Source organism: Pecten maximus, chromosome 4 (genome assembly GCF_902652985.1).
Source record: "Pecten maximus chromosome 4, xPecMax1.1, whole genome shotgun sequence".
Lineage (NCBI taxonomy): Eukaryota > Metazoa > Mollusca > Bivalvia > Pectinida > Pectinidae > Pecten > Pecten maximus.
The window spans coordinates 28,437,348-28,456,618 of NC_047018.1; the positions used below are offsets into that span (position 1 = coordinate 28,437,348).

The following is a 19,271-nucleotide window of genomic DNA, read 5'->3' on the forward strand; positions in this document are numbered from 1 at the left end:
CTTCTAGCGATGCCATTATCGGCACTCCGTCATCGATCCTTCCGGTCCACGTGACCTGGCTTGTCTTACTCACATGTAGGTCCTCTTATCATATCACGACATTTCGTCTTCCACCTGGTCATATCGTGTTGGTCTCATTTCAAAAATATATGTAATTAATTTTTAAGGTAAAGGTGCTATTCCCGTAAGAGATTATTGAACACTAATTAGCAAAACTGGCGATAAGCAGCTCACGCTGGGAAATATCACATCCAATCCACGTGCGTCACGTGACATAGAATCCACTTGTTTTCGGATTAGGTGTATCCTTGGAGGTGAAATAAATTTCCTGGTGTGTAATTATGATGAAATATTATGCAAATGTCCATGATTTTGTGATGTGTATCTTGTTGCAATTTCCACCACCTTGGTGTAACACCTCCCTTTATGTTCTTCGGGGACACCCTTCCTAGAAATTAATACAAAAATTACAACTTTATGGGTATCAATTTTGGCAAACCATACCAATTAATTTTTCATTCGTACTATCTTTTTTTCTACCGACAGAATCCATGAAAGATTTATTAGATTACGCCCCGCCTTTTCATTTTATATTAATCAATGCATTCGTACTTTCTTGGTGACTTTCGAAAAATTCAGCCGTCAACTAAAATATTTTCTGAAGAAAACTAAAGAGAAAATACACACAAAACAACATTTTCAAAGTTATCACATACACAATTCGGTTTTATTATTATCATTTTTATTATTTAGACTGAATATGTCAACCATGATCGTCATTAATACGTTGTTTGATTGTTCAGTTTTGTAAGAACTGTTGGATATTTACGGAAAAGTTTGTTCTCCAGTTTGTTCTATCGAACTTCATTATATTATGTCTAACTTTTTCGCTATACGGAGAAACACATTCAAACTAAAATTCTGATTAGAACTAATGTAATGAAAATAACTATATTATATTTAGTGGAAGAAGAAATTTTGTCTGACATTTTGTAATAAGTGCAAAATTAGTAATAATTTAAGAATATTGAAATTTAAGACTTATAATTAACAATATTGCGATAAGATAATTATATCAATAATAATTATCAAAATATTTTTACTTAATATACCACTGACATTAAGCCATAAATAATTATCTTGTAAAGATAAAATGATTATCACACAGTCATTTGTACATTTAAGTACAGGGTGAAGAAAATCAGGCACCGAATTGAAAAAAAACCCAACTAATAATATTTTATAAAATGTATAGAATACGGAAGGAAGACTCACCTGTTATCGATATCAATCTTGCCTTTCAAAGATATGGTTGTCCGTTTGAGAGGCCACCTGGGTTGGTACTAAACTCGATATTAACCGGGTATAGTTTCCAGCCACCGTGTCGAAGGCAGGTCTGCCGGGCGGCCATCATGTGCCAAAGTTACAACCCTCTCTGCCAATTATGATAGGATATACGACACTAATTTCCCCTCAGGAGTGTGACTTGCATGGGCTAATTATGGTACTGAAAATGAGTTCAAATGTTGGCAAATGTATAACATTATATCGCCAATAGACAACAAAAAATATCATTATATTGCCAACGAACATGATTCGAATACCTAAACAAATCAGTATCTTGATATTGTGGTATAATAAATGTATATGCATGTTATAAAACTTTTTTTCGCGATCAATTTTATCAATTTTAAAATAATGCTTGCTATGAAGCATTTCAGAATAACTGTGTTGTTCAGATCCTTGACACAAAAGGAATCAGGCAGCAGACAAAGCATTAAAAAGCCTTCTCCTGAAACTCATAAACACTATGCACATGCACATTATAAAAGTATAGATCAATTGAAAAATTATTGAGTGAGAAGTATTATCGTTATGACTGTTAAATGACTAGATGATATAGATAGATAGATGTCAGCGTCTATGTGAGTATAACTTGTAATTCATATCAAATATTTACTTTTGAGATTCCAAGTTACTCGAATTTTCGCAGAATTCAGAAGAAGAAAATTTTTTATGATGTACTCTCAGCATTCCACTCATATTGGAAGTGCAAATAGTGCAAACCGTTTAATTGTTGAATTTTAAAGACAAGCCACATAAAATTATCAGTGTGAACTCTTCACGATCTATTGCTGTGAAACTGATGATTATCCTTGGGAACCGCTAACATTTGGATGTATGTTTTATCAATAGGATTTAATCAAATATTTGGAACGTTATTGCTTAATGGCTGCAGTATCCACATGACTTTATAAACAGAACAGAATACATTCTCTCAACAAAAATCATTATTTACCGGACGGTTGAACGCCAAAGTGTTTGTACATCGGCCATCCCCGAATTACATCGTATAAATAATCGTTGTGATAACATCGTTATATTTGGTTGATCTCAGGGCTATCAGATTCTGAAATGTTGTCCTAGTGGGAGAAAATCTTCATCAGAAGGACGTGCTTCAATAAAAAATCCACTGATTGCTGAAGTGTAAGATAAGCTAATCTCAATTTGAAGAGTTACTCCTCATCTTTAAAATTAACGTCTCCTGCACAAGATGACACACTTGCGATGTAATTTTCAGACAAATCTTGTTTCAAAGTACAATTACATACGGGACTTTTATTTTCAAGAAGGAAATTTTAAGATGTAGGATATCTTTAAGACGTCGGCTATGGATCGCCCTTCCTAGGTTAAACAGGTGTGACATTACTGCCGTTAAACAGTGTACCTTACCAGCACATGTCTATAAATCTATGGTTCTTAACCATAACTATTCCTTCGTGTTTGAAAAAAAAACTACCACTTGAGATTTCTCATTATAGAAATAATATGAATAACTTACAAAAAATGTTTCAAAATGCAGACTATAAATTCATATTATCTTCCAGGTATGCGGTAATTTGAGTAGTATGAATGCGCGCGCATGTAAAATAAGTGTTACAGGTACAAACCTTTTGAAATAAATGAGTCAATTTATCACAACACCTAAATTTGTAGACTATTTATAGACTGTGAAATGTTAAACATTGTAAACATCCTAACTGATTGCACTGATTGCACTCCCATAGTTATCAGATTAATATGAATAGCCGTGATTGGTGATTATAATTTTATAATTTTGATTAGTCGTCGATATTTTCATCAATACTCTCCTAATTATTCAAACAAGAGCGAAAGAGGATAAAGAATAAAAGTATGTCAGCAGTGTTATTCAGTCAACAAAATACCGTATGTCGAGGAATCGGTATTGTAAGATAATTCTAACTTAACTTTATTATGTGTAAGTTAGTATTTAATCGTACAAATGTCAACCGAAGTTGAATCACATATCTAAAAACAATGGCTATGACTATTCGAGAATTATAAAACACACACGAGAAAGAACATTAACTTACTTAACTTCCATTTTACAAAAAAACTATTCCTGTTCATGTTTCAGAAGGGATAGATAATAATTTTGCACAATTGTTTTGTCTATGTGAACATTAAATCCTGAAAATAAACATAAGAACTCCTCATAGAAACCTTCGTAAATATAAAGCCCAAAGCGGTATATATCGCTGTACTATTTTCATATATGGTAAAGATGGTTGAACCTTAGAAACTGTTTGCTGAATTTCATTACTTGTACAACGCATTGCTATTGTGTTTTTGAACCTGTTATAACATTTACAACTATCATGACCTTGCTGTTAATTTCTTTTTATAATTTATGTTTAACAACGACATATTATTAATTAACTATTTAAAGTATGAACTATAAAAAATGATGCCTTTATATAATCATATAAAGGAATTTTACTCTTGTTTGTATGTTGATCAGTAAAATGATACTGGTAAAGCATCGTTCATTCTCTTGATTGATCATTTTACTTCTAGCATCCTTTTACCTGTTTGATCATTTGACGTCATAGCACATGTGTGTGTTCTTACGCCAACTTCCTTTCGTTAATCTGATATCTAGCCAGGTACAAGTTAACATCACCTGTTCTTGTCAAATACACCCAAACATACAATGTGTAAATATTTCATCTTCTGCCTTTCGTATCCAGACAAAGGTAGGTACGGATTACGTCAATATTGTTCATATTATATAAACATTTAACATGATCAGGTACATCCTTTGTATCAAGAGAATCATAAGTGATCCTTTATAAAACTTGGTCGTTTACATTTGAAAGTCAAAATGAACTCATATTTTAATAAAGACCTCACCCGACGGGAAAATTGTCAAATTTTCGTCAGTGCTTCATGAAGAATTGCTTGACTTTACGTAATGTATGTTTATCAAAACTGATTGATGTATTGTGTGTACTAGTAAACCAATACGTATAAAAATGCTTTAAATCAAGCAAATTTCATAAGCATTTGTCCAATCATATCAATGCATTTTCCTTTTGTATTCTACTACTGCAGGTTAATTGTTTCATAACCACCACCATGTAAAGATTGAAAAATATTTTGGGGAGGGACAGCAACCAAATGCATACATTTCCTTGAATGTCCACATATTTTGCCCCCTGCCATCATCGAATGGTCATATAGTTACGAAAAGGTGTGTGGTACAACCCGATTAATCGTTATATATCTACTGAGTCTACAAATAAACAGTCCTATGTTCTATGCATTTCTGCGTTGTTGGTTTCTTGTACAAACTATTCACTATATTTAACCAAAACAGCAGCGTTTGAAAATTCCGAATCATCTGGAGATGTTCGCACATATATGCCATTTAGTTAACAATTTTGTTGTTGTATATTTTCACACTTTATTCATTATAGCGATGGATGAACTAAACATGTAGACAAGTGATGGATACTTCAAAAGTAGAGAATAATCATTTTGGGCGTTCACAAAAAATACTCCAACGAACCAAATAAATTCCCCATGTTTTGAATTTAATGCTACTGGAAAGCAATGATATGTACCTGTTATTCCCTATACTCACATTATCCACCAACGGTAGGATATAGTATGACGCCGTAACACGTACTCAAAATTAACAAAAATCAAACATTTAAACATTTCCCGATAGCTATTGAATTCTTTAAGGAACCTTTCGATTTATAGTGGAAAACAAATTGTTTTTGTTTTTTCATTCGCAAATTTCAAAGCTATAACAACAAATTAACAACAACAACTTTTTCACAAATAATCTATGTATAAGGTTAGATCTGTTTTATTAACAAAAATCCCATTGACCTAATTTTGGTTTCCTGGCTGTCGCCGTATGGAATTTTGATAAATACGGTGTCGGTACGATTAATACCATACGCTAAAGACTTATCATATTTTTACCAAGAGGTGTGTGCAGGTTTCAGTCCCGCTATGTTCTACCGGGATAATTGTGAAAATAATGACTTTTGTAACTCTAACTTGTTTATTTGGATTTGTTAGAAATCATTTGAAACTCAAAACGTTTTACATTTACCTGATTTCATTTTTTTTATTCATCTATTAAATGATAGCCGGCATATTTAATATGTTTCTAATTAAACATCGTTTTCTTTGTCTTTAGTTTTGATTTCAGTATGCCCTTGCTAACATTTATTATTCATACTTAAAACGGTACCACCCACATCACAAAAGATTGTTCCACTAATTTAATTAATTCAGATCCGTGTAAAAGTATAACTTGATAAAAGCGGTCAAATGCCATCTCACGTTTTTTCATTAAGATGGCACATCCAGTCATGCATCAAAATGTTTTCATTTTTTGTCAAAATCCATTAAAACTGTTCATGCTCAGTGATCGAGGCGATAATTCATCAATACACCTCAAATTATTCGCTTGACTATCTTTTAAGTTCAATCCCGCTTTTGTGACTTTTTAATTAAAATTCTAATTTTTATTCACTCCACTGTTTTCGTTTTTGATAGAGATAAAGTTTTAAGTGTATTTTGGGACGGGTTTTTATTTAATTTCCATTCTACCTTCGGGTGAATGTTCAGAGTACATGTGACCTTTGCTGCCTTGAGTCCGCTTGTGACGGGATTGAAATCAATTGTTGAAGTGATATCACCACGCGATCGTATATTTTAGAAGAAGTATTCGTTATGCTAAAGAAAAAAAAACTGTAATACGTAAAGGCAAAATCAAAACTTACTGTGGATACGAAATCATATCACAACCTCCGAAATTATTGTGGCTACAAAATCATATCACAACCTCCAAAATCGTTGTTGCTACAAAATCATATCACAACCTCTAAAATAGATGTAGTTACAAAATCATATCACAACCTCCAAAATTATTGTGGTTACAAAATCATATCACAACCTCCGAAATTGATGTAGTTACAAAATCATATCAGTAACTCTGAACTTACTGTGGATACAAAATCATATCACTAACTCTGAACTTACTGTGGATACAAAATCATATCACTAACTCTGAACTTACTGTGGATACAAAATCATATCACTAACTCTGAACTTACTGTGGATACAAAATCATATCACTAACTCTGAACCTAATGTGGATACAAAATCATATCACTAACTCTGAACTTACTGTGGATACAAAATCAAAACACTAACTCTGAACTTACTGTGGATACACAATCATATCACTAACTCTGAACTTACTGTGGATACAAAATCATATCACTAACTCTGAACTTACTGTGGACACAAAATCATATCACCAACTCTGAACTTACTGTGGATACAAAATCATATCACCAACTCTGAACTTACTGTGAATACAAAATCATATCACCAACTCTGAACTTACTGTGGATACAAAAGCATATCACCAACTCTGAACTTACTGTGGATACCAAAATCATATCACTAACTCTGAACTTACTGTGGATACAAAATCATATCACTAACTCTGAACTTACTGTGGATACAAAATCGTATCAATAACTCTGAACTTACTGTGAATACAAAATCATATCACTAACTCTGAACCTAATGTGGATACAAAATCATAATAATAACTCTGAACTTACTTTGGATACAAAATCATATCACTAACTCTGAACTTACTGTGGATACAAAATTATATCACTAACTCTGAACTTACTGTGGATACAAAATCATATCACAACCTCCAAAATCATTGTTGCTACAAAATCATATCACAACCTCTAAAATAGATGTAGTTACAAAATCATATCACAACCTCCAAAATTATTGTGGCTACAAAATCATATCACAACCTCCGAAATTGATGTAGTTACAAAATCATATCACAACCTCTAAAATAGATATAGCTACAAAATCATATCAGTAACTCTGAACTTACTGTGGATACAAAATCATATCACTAACTCTGAACTTACTGTGGATACAAAATCATATCACTAACTCTGAACTTACTGTGGATACAAAATCAAATCACTTACTCTGAACTTACTGTGGATACAAAATCATATCACTAACTCTGAACTTACTGTGGATACAAAATCATATCACTAACTCTGAACCTAATGTGGATACAAAATCATATCACTAACTCTGAACTTACTGTGGATACAAAATCAAATCACTAACTCTGAACTTACTGTGGATACACAATCATATCACTAACTCTGAACTTACTGTGGATACAAAATCATATCACCAACTCTGAACTTACTGTGGATACAAAATCATATCACCAACTCTGAACTTACTGTGAATACAAAATCATATCACCAACTCTGAACTTACTGTGGATACAAAATCATATCACCAACTCTGAACTTACTGTGGATACCAAAATCATATCACTAACTCTGAACTTACTGTGGATACAAAATCATATCAGTAACTCTGAACTTACTGTGGATACAAAATCATATCAATAACTCTGAACTTACTGTGAATACAAAATCATATCACTAACTCTGAACCTAATGTGGATACAAAATTATATCACTAACTCTGAACTTACTGTGGATACAAAATCATATCACTAACTCTGAACTTACTGTGGATACAAAATCATATCAATAACTCTGAACTTACTGTGAATACAAAATCATATCACTAACTCTGAACCTAATGTGGATACAAAATCATATCAATAACTCTGAACTTACTGTGGATACAAAATCAAATCACTAACTCTGAACTTACTGTGGATACACAATCATATCACTAACTCTGAACTTACTGTGGATACAAAATCATATCACCAACTCTGAACTTACTGTGGATACAAAATCATATCACAAACTCTGAACTTACTGTGAATACAAAATCATATCACCAACTCTGAGCTTACTGTGGATACAAAATCATATCACCAACTCTGAACTTACTGTGGATACCAAAATCATATCACTAACTCTGAACTTACTGTGGATACAAAATCATATCACTAACTCTGAACTTACTGTGGATACAAAATCATATCAATAACTCTGAACTTACTGTGAATACAAAATCAAATCACTAACTCAACCTAACGTGGATACAAAATCATATCAATAACTCTGAACTTACTGTGGATACAAAATCATATCACTAACTCTGAACTTACTGTGGATACAAAATTATATCACTAACTCTGAACTTACTGTGGATACAAAATCATATCACTAACTCTGAACTTACTGTGGATACAAATTATATCATAATCTGAGTTCTGCCTGTGTAGACCGATTGAAGATGTTTTATAGAATGCCAATGACTTCTTTTAACAAACTATCACAATCGGTTCCACATGTAGTTCAAAAATGCTTACCCTTATGGATATTTCTTTTCTTGTTTATAATTGTTTGCAGTGAACGACAAGTTATTATGTGTTGAATTATAATTACAGTACGGTACTCCTTCCTGTTTATAATATTTTATTCCTTTGGTCTCATTTTATATCCTCTTTTTACCCTTATATTTTTGCGCTAGCTCATGTCCATTTTGATCTTCTTGGCTTGCATTTCCACAATTTAGGCCCATAACATCACTGATAACACCTAGAAGGACAAACAGGTATATTGAGTTTTATAATCATTATTCGGACTTTACCGTATATATGTCTAAATTCATTTTCCTGTGTGATATTGTCTCGTCGGTCTTTTGTCCATTCCTTTGGGTTCGGATTTGTTCTTTGCGTGTTGACGAGTGAGCAAAATTTCAGAAATAAATATATATGATCAATAGCACAACAGCTTCAATATAGAGAAAGACGTTGATCCAAAGTGTCTACACACACAGGTCTAAACACGGAACAGTGCGATCTCAAGGATAAACAAACGGCGGAAAACTCTCCACCACAAATACTTCTATAAATAACGGTATTCAGAGCTGATACCAAAGAGAGAGTAAATAAGCGTCAAAATAACTTAGTTTTTGTCCCATATATGTTATAAGGTATGTTTTCACACCCATACCATTATACTACAGTTCGTTCACATCACCAGTTACTGTTAAACTGCAAAGGGAATCTCGCTATTGTGCATCAGTGTCCTGACATCTTTGACATGGCACCATCTACTGCAATATGATGGGAACAATATGTGTGGATTTTTCTGTATTCTGATCATTTTATTTACTCACTTGTATCTGAATAAGACATGCCCTGTGATATAAATTTAGCTTTATGTAAATAATTGACTACCTTTCTGAAAATGTTCCGAATTCTTTAAATATCCTTTGTGGCATAACAATTTATATATGTATAATTGTAATCGTATTAAAGACTTATGAATCATTGCGATTACAGGTGTTTACAGATTTTTCGGAAATTATCAAAATGCAAGTATAGGTTTTCATAAAGGTCACTGTAAACGTGGATAAATTATCGTAATGTCAGTCTTTACAGAAAAAATATTTCTCGAATTATATAGTTTATTTGCAGTGTATAAAAGCTTTTTAACTTGTATTTTTATTACCGGGGCGGAAACAAATTCACGTGTAGGAGATGTAAAGATATTCCTCACTGAATGAAGACTTTATCTAATAATCAGTGGCGTTCTCGTTCTGTTAACGGATCACAGTTATTGTATCGAATCAACATCTGATATGTGTTATACTATCTAAATCCGACCTGAACACACCGATTTGTGGTAGTATTATAGAGCAGGAAAAACTGATGATACGAGGGTTGTGTTGTTGTTTGTTGTTATTTGTAAATACCCTAAGTCAATGTTTATGATACACTAATATGAAAGCATATGTTTAAAAAAAAAGTACAAAAAAATATTATGCTCTGAAAAAGATAAAGATTTCAAACAAAATATTTATCAAACTAATTCATAATATTGAAAAAGAAATGCCTATGTTTTCATTAAACAATGGTCGGATAAATACGGTCTAAACCCGGAGAACAATAATGTTGAAAGATAAAGTATGGTTAAAACAAAGAACTAAAATGTTAATTGGTGTAGAAGGTATATAAACCGCATTAATATTTGAAATCCCATTTAATCCTCCTATTTAGATGTACATACTAGTAACTTAGGTCTTACTCACCCTTCTGACGGACTCCTAATGCATAGCTGGCACATCCGAACCTTCTCTAAAATATCGAAATAGTATGGGTTTCCCGTGGAAATATACACACTTGATAATTGTTGGAAAATGACCAAGTCCTGCAAGGGAAGTTACATACAGGAAAACGGATAACGTATTTTAACCTTGTTGACATACATATATATGTTATTATTCCAATAACGATAGCATCGCATGCGGTAACATTACAAAATTACACAAGTTGTCAGCTCAATTTATTTTATAACATTGTGTTACTGGATACATGATGTATTACATTGTTGTTTACAGATAAGTTATATCAACAAATAAATAAAGGGAGGCTTTTACAAAACTACATGCATTTTATAAACATAGAACGACGAAATCAAACACATACAAAACAGTATATTATTTAGTTAATATTTGGTATTCCAGGATATTTTTAAAATGATGTTTTTGCTAATATTTTTTTCCAAAGAAATACATAATAGCAACAAAGAATAATAAGTCAACATAATTAAGTAACACTTTCTATTTTTTTCAAATAATCATTATTATAGTGAGAAACAATTATTGTACCTTACCAACCATTATAAAAATTGTGATGTTTACAAAAATTAATATGTGAAATAGAATATTTTTAATTGAAGAAATTATATATAGATTGAAAAACTGCATGTTTTTGTAGTATGTTAATTATATATCTAATGTAAATAACCGACAAAGTGATGAGTTCGGTTACTAAATGATCAATATAAAGATATAAAAATATTGCATATTCATAGAATATAATTAATTACTGTAACCTCAGCATTCTCATTACAACTAACTGAGATGATTAAATAAATGTGACAACATCGCATATCAAAGTCATAGAACAAAGATATAAAAGAAAGCATTAAGTTTTTGTTTATTGTTTAATTATCTGTGTATATAATATTAACAAACGTATAATTTAAAAGTGAACATTTATTAATCACATTAAGCAAGAGTTATTCAAAAGAGATACAAGTCCGTCTAGTTTCCCTCTTGAACATTTTCAAAATCAGTTTTTTGTATTAATATAACAACTGTGATTCAAACCAAACATGCAGATTTTAGATTCTAGTTAAGAAGAAACAATAATCTCGCGTTTTAACAGAAAATTCCGTTGATTGGTAGAGTGGGAGTGTGTGGTTGGTTGTCTTGGTGATTAGTATTCCGTGTCAGCTCGTGTCAGGACGCTCAGACACAGACTGGGGGGTTGTGCGCATGTAATGGACTCATCAAATGGGACTCCTCACCACTGACGGTAGGAGTATCGTACCAGGTGCATCAACAGAAAAAGATTCGACCGCCCGACCGCGCGTCCACCCATCCGAAAGGCACTTCTGGCCTGGCCATCCACCTATACACTCACATTAGATATATACTGGGGTAGGGAGACTTATCAGTCGGGTTTTCCCGCCAGCTGCAGACGTTCAGTGTTGGTTCCGTATGGTACGCCGGGCAGTGCGCCATTCGTACCTGGGACAGCGCGTCATTACGGGTCATAACCCCCAAAACCACTGCACTACAGCAGCGGAGTAGGCCCATCACGGAGACATTGGGGTTCTGACAATACGGCTGTAGTTGTAGTAGTGTTTTTTATGATGGTCCTATAACGCCATGGATTATGATGGTGTGTGAGTACGAATTGATTCCTTTTTTTATCAATCAGCTGATCTGATCGCTCGCTCCGCCGCAGCATCTGTACCTCAGACTTTCGTATTTTTACTTGTGGGTCGAGATGAAGTGAACACTGCTCGTAAAGTGGTTGATAGTACCGTAGTAGTGATACAGTAGTTACACGTGGATTACACGTACTTCATATACACAGTCACACTCAGCGGACCAGACGCACGTGTTCAGTGTTATATAACAAAACATCACAATCCTTTGTATTATAATAACTACTAAGTCTTATCTACATCATAAGGTTTGGTGTCATGATTGACAATTATTACGATTTTGTTTAATAGAACATAAATCATCAAAGCGTTTCTGTTTTAATATTTTACACAGTCGGGTTACAGTTACAAACAGAAGATGTGACAACAGTTTTGGATAAAGCGGTTAGTGAGGAGAAGTAGAGGAGTTGTACACGTGGTCAAGTTAGACTTAATGATTACTGAATGGTTATGATGTGCATTCGTGACCCACATACGGGGTTCATTCGGCCTCCGGATAGGTGCCTCCCCTACGACGCTTATCCTCCGGTAAGTACCCAGATTAATGACAATTGTACAGGTGAATGTTAGTTAAACAGGTGTGACGCTCAGCTAGGCGCATAATTTATTCGTGTCTTCCGTAAACGAATAAGTTATGTTACGACACACCAAGGTTATGATGAACTACCTACCTACAGGTAGATCATACCAGTTTAATTCGTACAGATATGATGTGTCGCCCAGGTGAGCGTTTTCCTGTATTCTTTAACTTTCAGGTGGGTTATACAATTGGGGACAGCTGAAAGGAAACAGATAGGACACCGTCGATTAAAATCTGTAATAAATCACAAACTGAACGACTGCTAATATTGCTTTAATATGAATAATAACAACAAGACTTATCTTAAGATGTATGTGTTTTAATATGTAGTTATCTTAAGTTGTATCTGATACAATATGTAGTTATTTTTAGTTGTATGTGGACTAAAATGTGGTTATCTTTAGTTGTATGTGGACTAAAATGTAGTTATCATTAGTTGTATGTGGTATAAAATGTAGTTAGCATTAGTTGTATGTGGTATGAGATGTAGTTATCATTAGTTGTATGTGGAATAAAATGTAGTGCTTAACGGTCTTTTAATACAGAGTTACCAATTTTCACTGAACACTATCAATATTTATTTCTGTCGTGAACATCACTATTATTTTTTGTTATTTAGTATTTTTTAACATAATGTATAAACTGAGTCCAATTTATTAGCAATTTCATAAGTATTTTATAAAAATGCTTTTGAGTTATAATTCTGTTAGAAATAGTTTTCAGTTTTTAATGGGCATCCTAAGTGTTATTTTATAAGTTGTAATTGACACGTGATGAGATTATTTGTATTCCATGGCGATATAATTATTAAATGCTTGTTGTGTTGTTTCTGTGCATTATTCATCGATACCAGTTGTTTCGACAATTACGTAATTCAATTAGTCAGACACGTGCGAACGCGCTCTCGCTTTCTCCGGAACAGGTACAACAGTGTAATGGAGTTGATAAAACGTGTAATTACCATATAAATCAAAGGAAAACACTTATTGAAAATGACATGGCAATCATATTCTGATAATGTCATTAAAAATAATAGTTTTCTCTCCTGATTTCTTTTTGATTTAATTTTTTTGATTTGTGCCTTCGGTAAGTGACATGGTTTGTAGCTCCCTTTACGATATGATCACGTCTACCAAGTGTTATGCACTAAATCGTCGTCTTAATAATCTAGAATGGATCAGAGAATATAAACGTACAATGTAATAATCCAATAGGCCCCGATAGCCAGATGTACGCGCTGTATGAACCTGTCAGGTTGTTGCTTAAAAAAAGATGCTGCCTAGGGAATACGGTAAATTTACACGCTCGCTGTGTTTATTTTGGAGGAACATATATATATTCCATAGCAAACTTTCAGGTAGATCATCGTAAGTAATTATTTAATAGAGACTGTCTATCTTCTTACATTTCGGTGGGGGTTTTGTTGACATTTTACAGTGGCCTGAACATCAGCAATTTTGTCTATTAACTTTGTACAGTGGTTTGTACAGGATTTTGTACTTTGTGGAATTCGTTCATTACAGTATGGGGTGTTAACTTTGTTCTATACAATACTGAGTTTGTTTATTAGGTTTTCTAGTGATTTGATCAGTAGGGATTTCGTTCCTTTGGAAATGGGGATTGATAGCTTTGATAATCATCTGCACAGTGTGCATATAATGCATAACCAGTGGGGATATATTAATGGTTTGTGTGTTAATTTTGTGAGCGTTCTACCAGGTAGGAATTTTGTGAGCGTGTTATAAGGTAGGAATTGTGTTTGCCAATTTTGTGAGTATTTATAAGGTAGGGGTTTTGTTTAATAATTTTGTGAGCGTTCTATAAGATAGATATTTTGTTAAATTTGTGAGCGTTCTATAAGGTAGATATTTTGTTAAATTTTTGAGCGTTCTATAAGGTAGATATTTTCTTTAATTTGTGAGTGTTCTATAAGGTAGATATTTTGTTAAATTTGTGAGCGTTCTATAAGGTAGTGATTTTGTTAAATTTGTGAGCGTTCTATAAGGTAGTGATTTTGTCTGTTACGATTGTTAGTGGGTTATAAGATTTTCATTTCATCCGCTTGAACACATAACGAGAAATGGAACATATTAGTAGTATTTAGATATTTTCTGACATGTAATAAGTGCTTACAAACAAATTCTGAAATATATTATTATTATTATTGAACATGTAGAAAAGAAATATTCGATAGTTTGTACTGACAAATAATTACAACACAACTCCGCGTCTTTTAATTAGATAAAATTAGATAATTAGATAATATATTATCTTGTACTGAGTTCTCCGTCGTGTTGTATGAAATATCTAAGAAAAAAACTATTTCTCTTTAAAGGTGTGTTCTATTATTAATCAAAAGAATGATAACACTAAAAAAATTAATGTTTCACATTTTTAAATACATAAGAATAACAATCAGTAGAATAATCTATTTATAATATTTAAAAAAAAAAAAGGCTGTAATGATTGTATGATTACAAAATTTGAAATTATGACGATAATGATAATAACTTTATTATTCTTTTTTTTTTTGCATTTTGCACTAGTAACTTGATTATCAGTTTAATTGTAAAGGAAATATATTTTAAAAGTAAGCATTAGACATGATTTTTTTTATTGGATATATGTATATACTTTTAATGTAATACCAGATCATTATCATCGCTCAAGCTTCTAGTCCGTCAGTTTTTACATCAACATCTGTAATGTCCACATCACTTAGACAGAATAAAATGTAAAACAACATGTTATTATAAAATCGGTTTACATCAAAAATATACATATGATCCAATGTAGACAAAGCTAAGAATAGAATTAGAACATCACCCCAAAATATTCTCAAATTAAGAAGTCTACAAAATGTTCGTGCCAACTTTTGTCTTTTATCCCGTAATAGCCGAGAAGATCAAAGTGCTGTGTGTTCTATCCGAGAGTTCCGTTTGGTAAGGTCGGAGGATCTAGTGTTAATATACAACTCTGTCCTACAGACATCCTCCGTTACAGCATTTTCTTATTCATAAATGAAGGTAAATAAAAACGTCACTTTATTTCTAAATCATTTCATCGTAGATATACAGCCTATGTTAAACTTTTTTGTTTGATTGTTTGTATCGTTAAGTCGTTGTATATCATATGATTCAACGTTATCTGTATGTGATATTTGATGCTCAACTTCGGGAAATTATGTTCTTATACGTAAATATAAAATAATCATGCATGTTTCAAAATTGAAAATCGTTCAGTAATTACAGTATAACAAAATGTTATTTTAAGTTGTTTTCAATCTAAAAATCTGTTTAATTACCATATCTATATATATGATTGTATAATGTCCTCATTGTCCTGGGTCGTTTCATTAGTAAAAGTAAGTTTGATTTGACAAAACCTCATTTTATGTTTCTAGAACTGGCTTTAATTATATCACTTGGTATCACATAACCAATAAACATGGTGGTACATATCCAAATTAACTCTGCAAAACATTAATTGTATGCACTTGAGACCGACAATAGACTGTTCTTAAGGACAGATACAATTTGGTTAACGTCGCGCAATTTGGTGAATATCAATATAATTCTAGAAACTCTTATCATTTTTTTCAATTGTGTTTTTATATACATGTAATAACAAATTGGCATTGATTAAATACAATGTTTCAATTGTTCAATCCGTGCATTGAGTTCAGAATACATTAAATGGAATACTGGTAGGACACAGGAGACGATACAGAACACAGTATACTCGTTATAAATTAAATATTACTTATTCACAATGATTAAACTACACAAGAAACATGCATGTAGACGCTCAAAGAAACACAACCCTTTATAAAACACTATGTTAACGTTGTCCCAGAGTGAGGCAGCCGGAACAAAGTACTAAGTCAATTTTACGACTAGACAGTCCGTATGTGCATCGCACGTGCTTTGTAAAACTAACAATACATGATCCCGCTGACGCCAGAGAATTTGACATTACATAGAAAGTGGCTACACGTGTTCGAAATCCTAGCATACTCTCATGACAAATTACACACCATGCCTACACTAGTGGCAGCCCAGCAGGCCCACAGTGATTGGTAATTACAAACCAACGTGCAAACATCAATACCAATCATAGCTTTTTATTCTAATCGCAGTTTTAAATAAATTACATTTTATATTGACATTAGATTTATAGAGAGAATATGTGGTACAAATACATGGTAAAGAAATTATACCTGAAGTGTTGAGACCTGGAATATATCTATTAGTACCACTAGGAGTTGTAGGACTGTAAGAATGGTCCTTGTTTCATGTCCCTCATTGTGTAGTGAATAGTATCATCACTCCAACCCAGCGTCAATGGTATAACAGTTATCAAATGTATTTATAATAACATCTTACTGGCTTGGATTCAAGACAGTGTCTTTGATGTCAACATAAAATGAATTTCCTGGATACTAAGACAGTACACTATTGTGTAAGATAATTACATTGTTATATACATGAATGAAATCATTATATCAGTAGACAGTCATAAGTATATAGCTATAGCAAACACAACAGGGTATATACAATATTTCATCTGGTGCATATTGATACCTCTAAATATGAAACGTGAAATATTTCAATTAGATTTATTTAATAATATTTTTGTCGATATATTACCATGTTTATCAATAATACGAATTATGCGCTTAATTATGGATAAATTGTAAATAAGATTCATTCAAATCTTAATTATCTAAATTTATGTAAGGTAAACTGTACAACAGATCCGTTTTAGTATAAGATTGATCCTTTGTATACCGCTGTACGGTCTCAGTATCTCACCTGATCTCGAGGCACACTGATGGTCTTTGAGGTGTGAAAACTGACACATATTATCAAGGTTTCCGTGCCATCAGCAACACAATAGCATCCTTGTAAAATGGTCTTCAAACGAAATCATGAACCTGGTAGTTTCATGGTGAAAACTTTCGATAACCTGTTCCTCCGGTTTTTCTCTTTCACATGTCGATAATACTGTGATAACCTCTTGTTTTTCTTTTGAGCGGAGTTTTTTTAAACTAGGTATTTTACCTGTATCTCTGAACCGAGCGTATCTCTACATAAAAACTACAAACGCTTACTTAATCAGAGTTCTATCTGTAACAGACAGTTTGGTGATTTTACATCCTAACCCGAACTCCGCGCGTACCGACCACGTTTTGGGACGATTAAGCCGTTATATTGAAAAAGATTAGTCCTTATCCGCCGGTTTTGCTCCGTTCGTCCCTTACACAAGGATGAAACGATGTCTATGTATATTTATAGAGATGCTTTCGTTATTGCCTATAGACAACAGGAAGAGTAAGATTAGATTTGATTCCGAGTGCAAGTACTACTTTAGGGAAGATATTTCTTATTACTTTTATATCGCCCCGGGTTGGCATTCATTTTAACTCACAGATCATGTCGCATAGATTGCAATGTTTAAGCTATGAGGTAGGTCGAAGCTGAATGTTAATAGTATTTTCAGCACGTGTTTATTTACATAGATACGGCTGAGCGTAAAATCTCGAAATGACAATGATTCACAAATGTAAAAGGTTATGTAATATTTACTAAGTACAAGCAACACCCTTACAAAACTCCGCGGGTATCTTCACGTTTGTAAAATAAAAATGAAGACTTTTGATTTATAAAATTAATTTTGCTGACATTGATGTGTTTGTGACCGTGACTATAGAGCAAAACACACACAAGTAAACTTCCTCCTTGGTCGCGTTTATTATACGAAGGAAAACGAAGTCTGGAACATCTGAATCCTGGTACCGCGACTTCAACAGGTGGTTTTCATTTTGGTAGAAAACGCCGCTAGACAAATGCAGAGCACGAATGCATGAAAAAATGATGTATTATGTAACGTCCCCGTGCCATGTGCTGGAATTGTTTTGCCTACTTTGAAAAAATCAGAAAATCACTTCCCCATTTTTCAAAACATTATTAATCATCTCTTAAGGTATTTAACATGTATTCAAAAATAAGTGTATTAACGTTATCAGTTTTTAACTCCTTTACTGCCTATTAGTATGAATAACTTCTATTGTTTACTAGATACCATGGAAGTTCCCCGATTTATAAAACTATAATTGAAGATATACCGTTTTGATATTCACGATATGGTCCTATTAACACTTTGACATGGGATGTTAATGTCACATAAAATATTTTAATACCAGAACAGGCCTTCACCTTAAACACAGTTTTATCCAACATTTTATCGTTCGATTCATTGTTGCGATAAGTAAAACTGTTCTGAGACGGGCACGCCACATGAAAATCCTCCTCACTTTTAGCGTACTTTTAATAGATACCATCTGGTACCTGTTTGACGGTTATATAATTTGAATGGGTCTTACTTTGTAAAATTAACCTCTTAATCTATTTTTAATGCATTAATTCGTCCTACAGGTGTCTGGCTACATATTTTACTGGTAACTTTGGCAGAAAAAAAATATATTTAGAAAGTCGAATATAGAAAAATTCTTAATTCATCATTTGAGCAATTTACGATGGTTGTTCTAAATAAAAAAAGACGCACATGCGTGT

General features: G+C 32.8%; 1 protein-coding gene across 1 annotated transcript in view; it reads left to right on the forward strand.

Annotated features, from left to right (window-relative positions):
- The first annotated feature begins 11,929 nt into the window (after positions 1–11,929).
- Positions 11,930–19,271, forward strand: part of LOC117325719 (nuclear factor 1 X-type-like) — a 170,993-nt gene continuing 163,651 nt past the window's right edge. The window contains 1 exon segment of the mRNA XM_033882149.1: positions 11,930–12,644. Coding sequence (XP_033738040.1) covers positions 12,561–12,644 — 84 coding nt within the window. The 5' untranslated portion in view covers positions 11,930–12,560.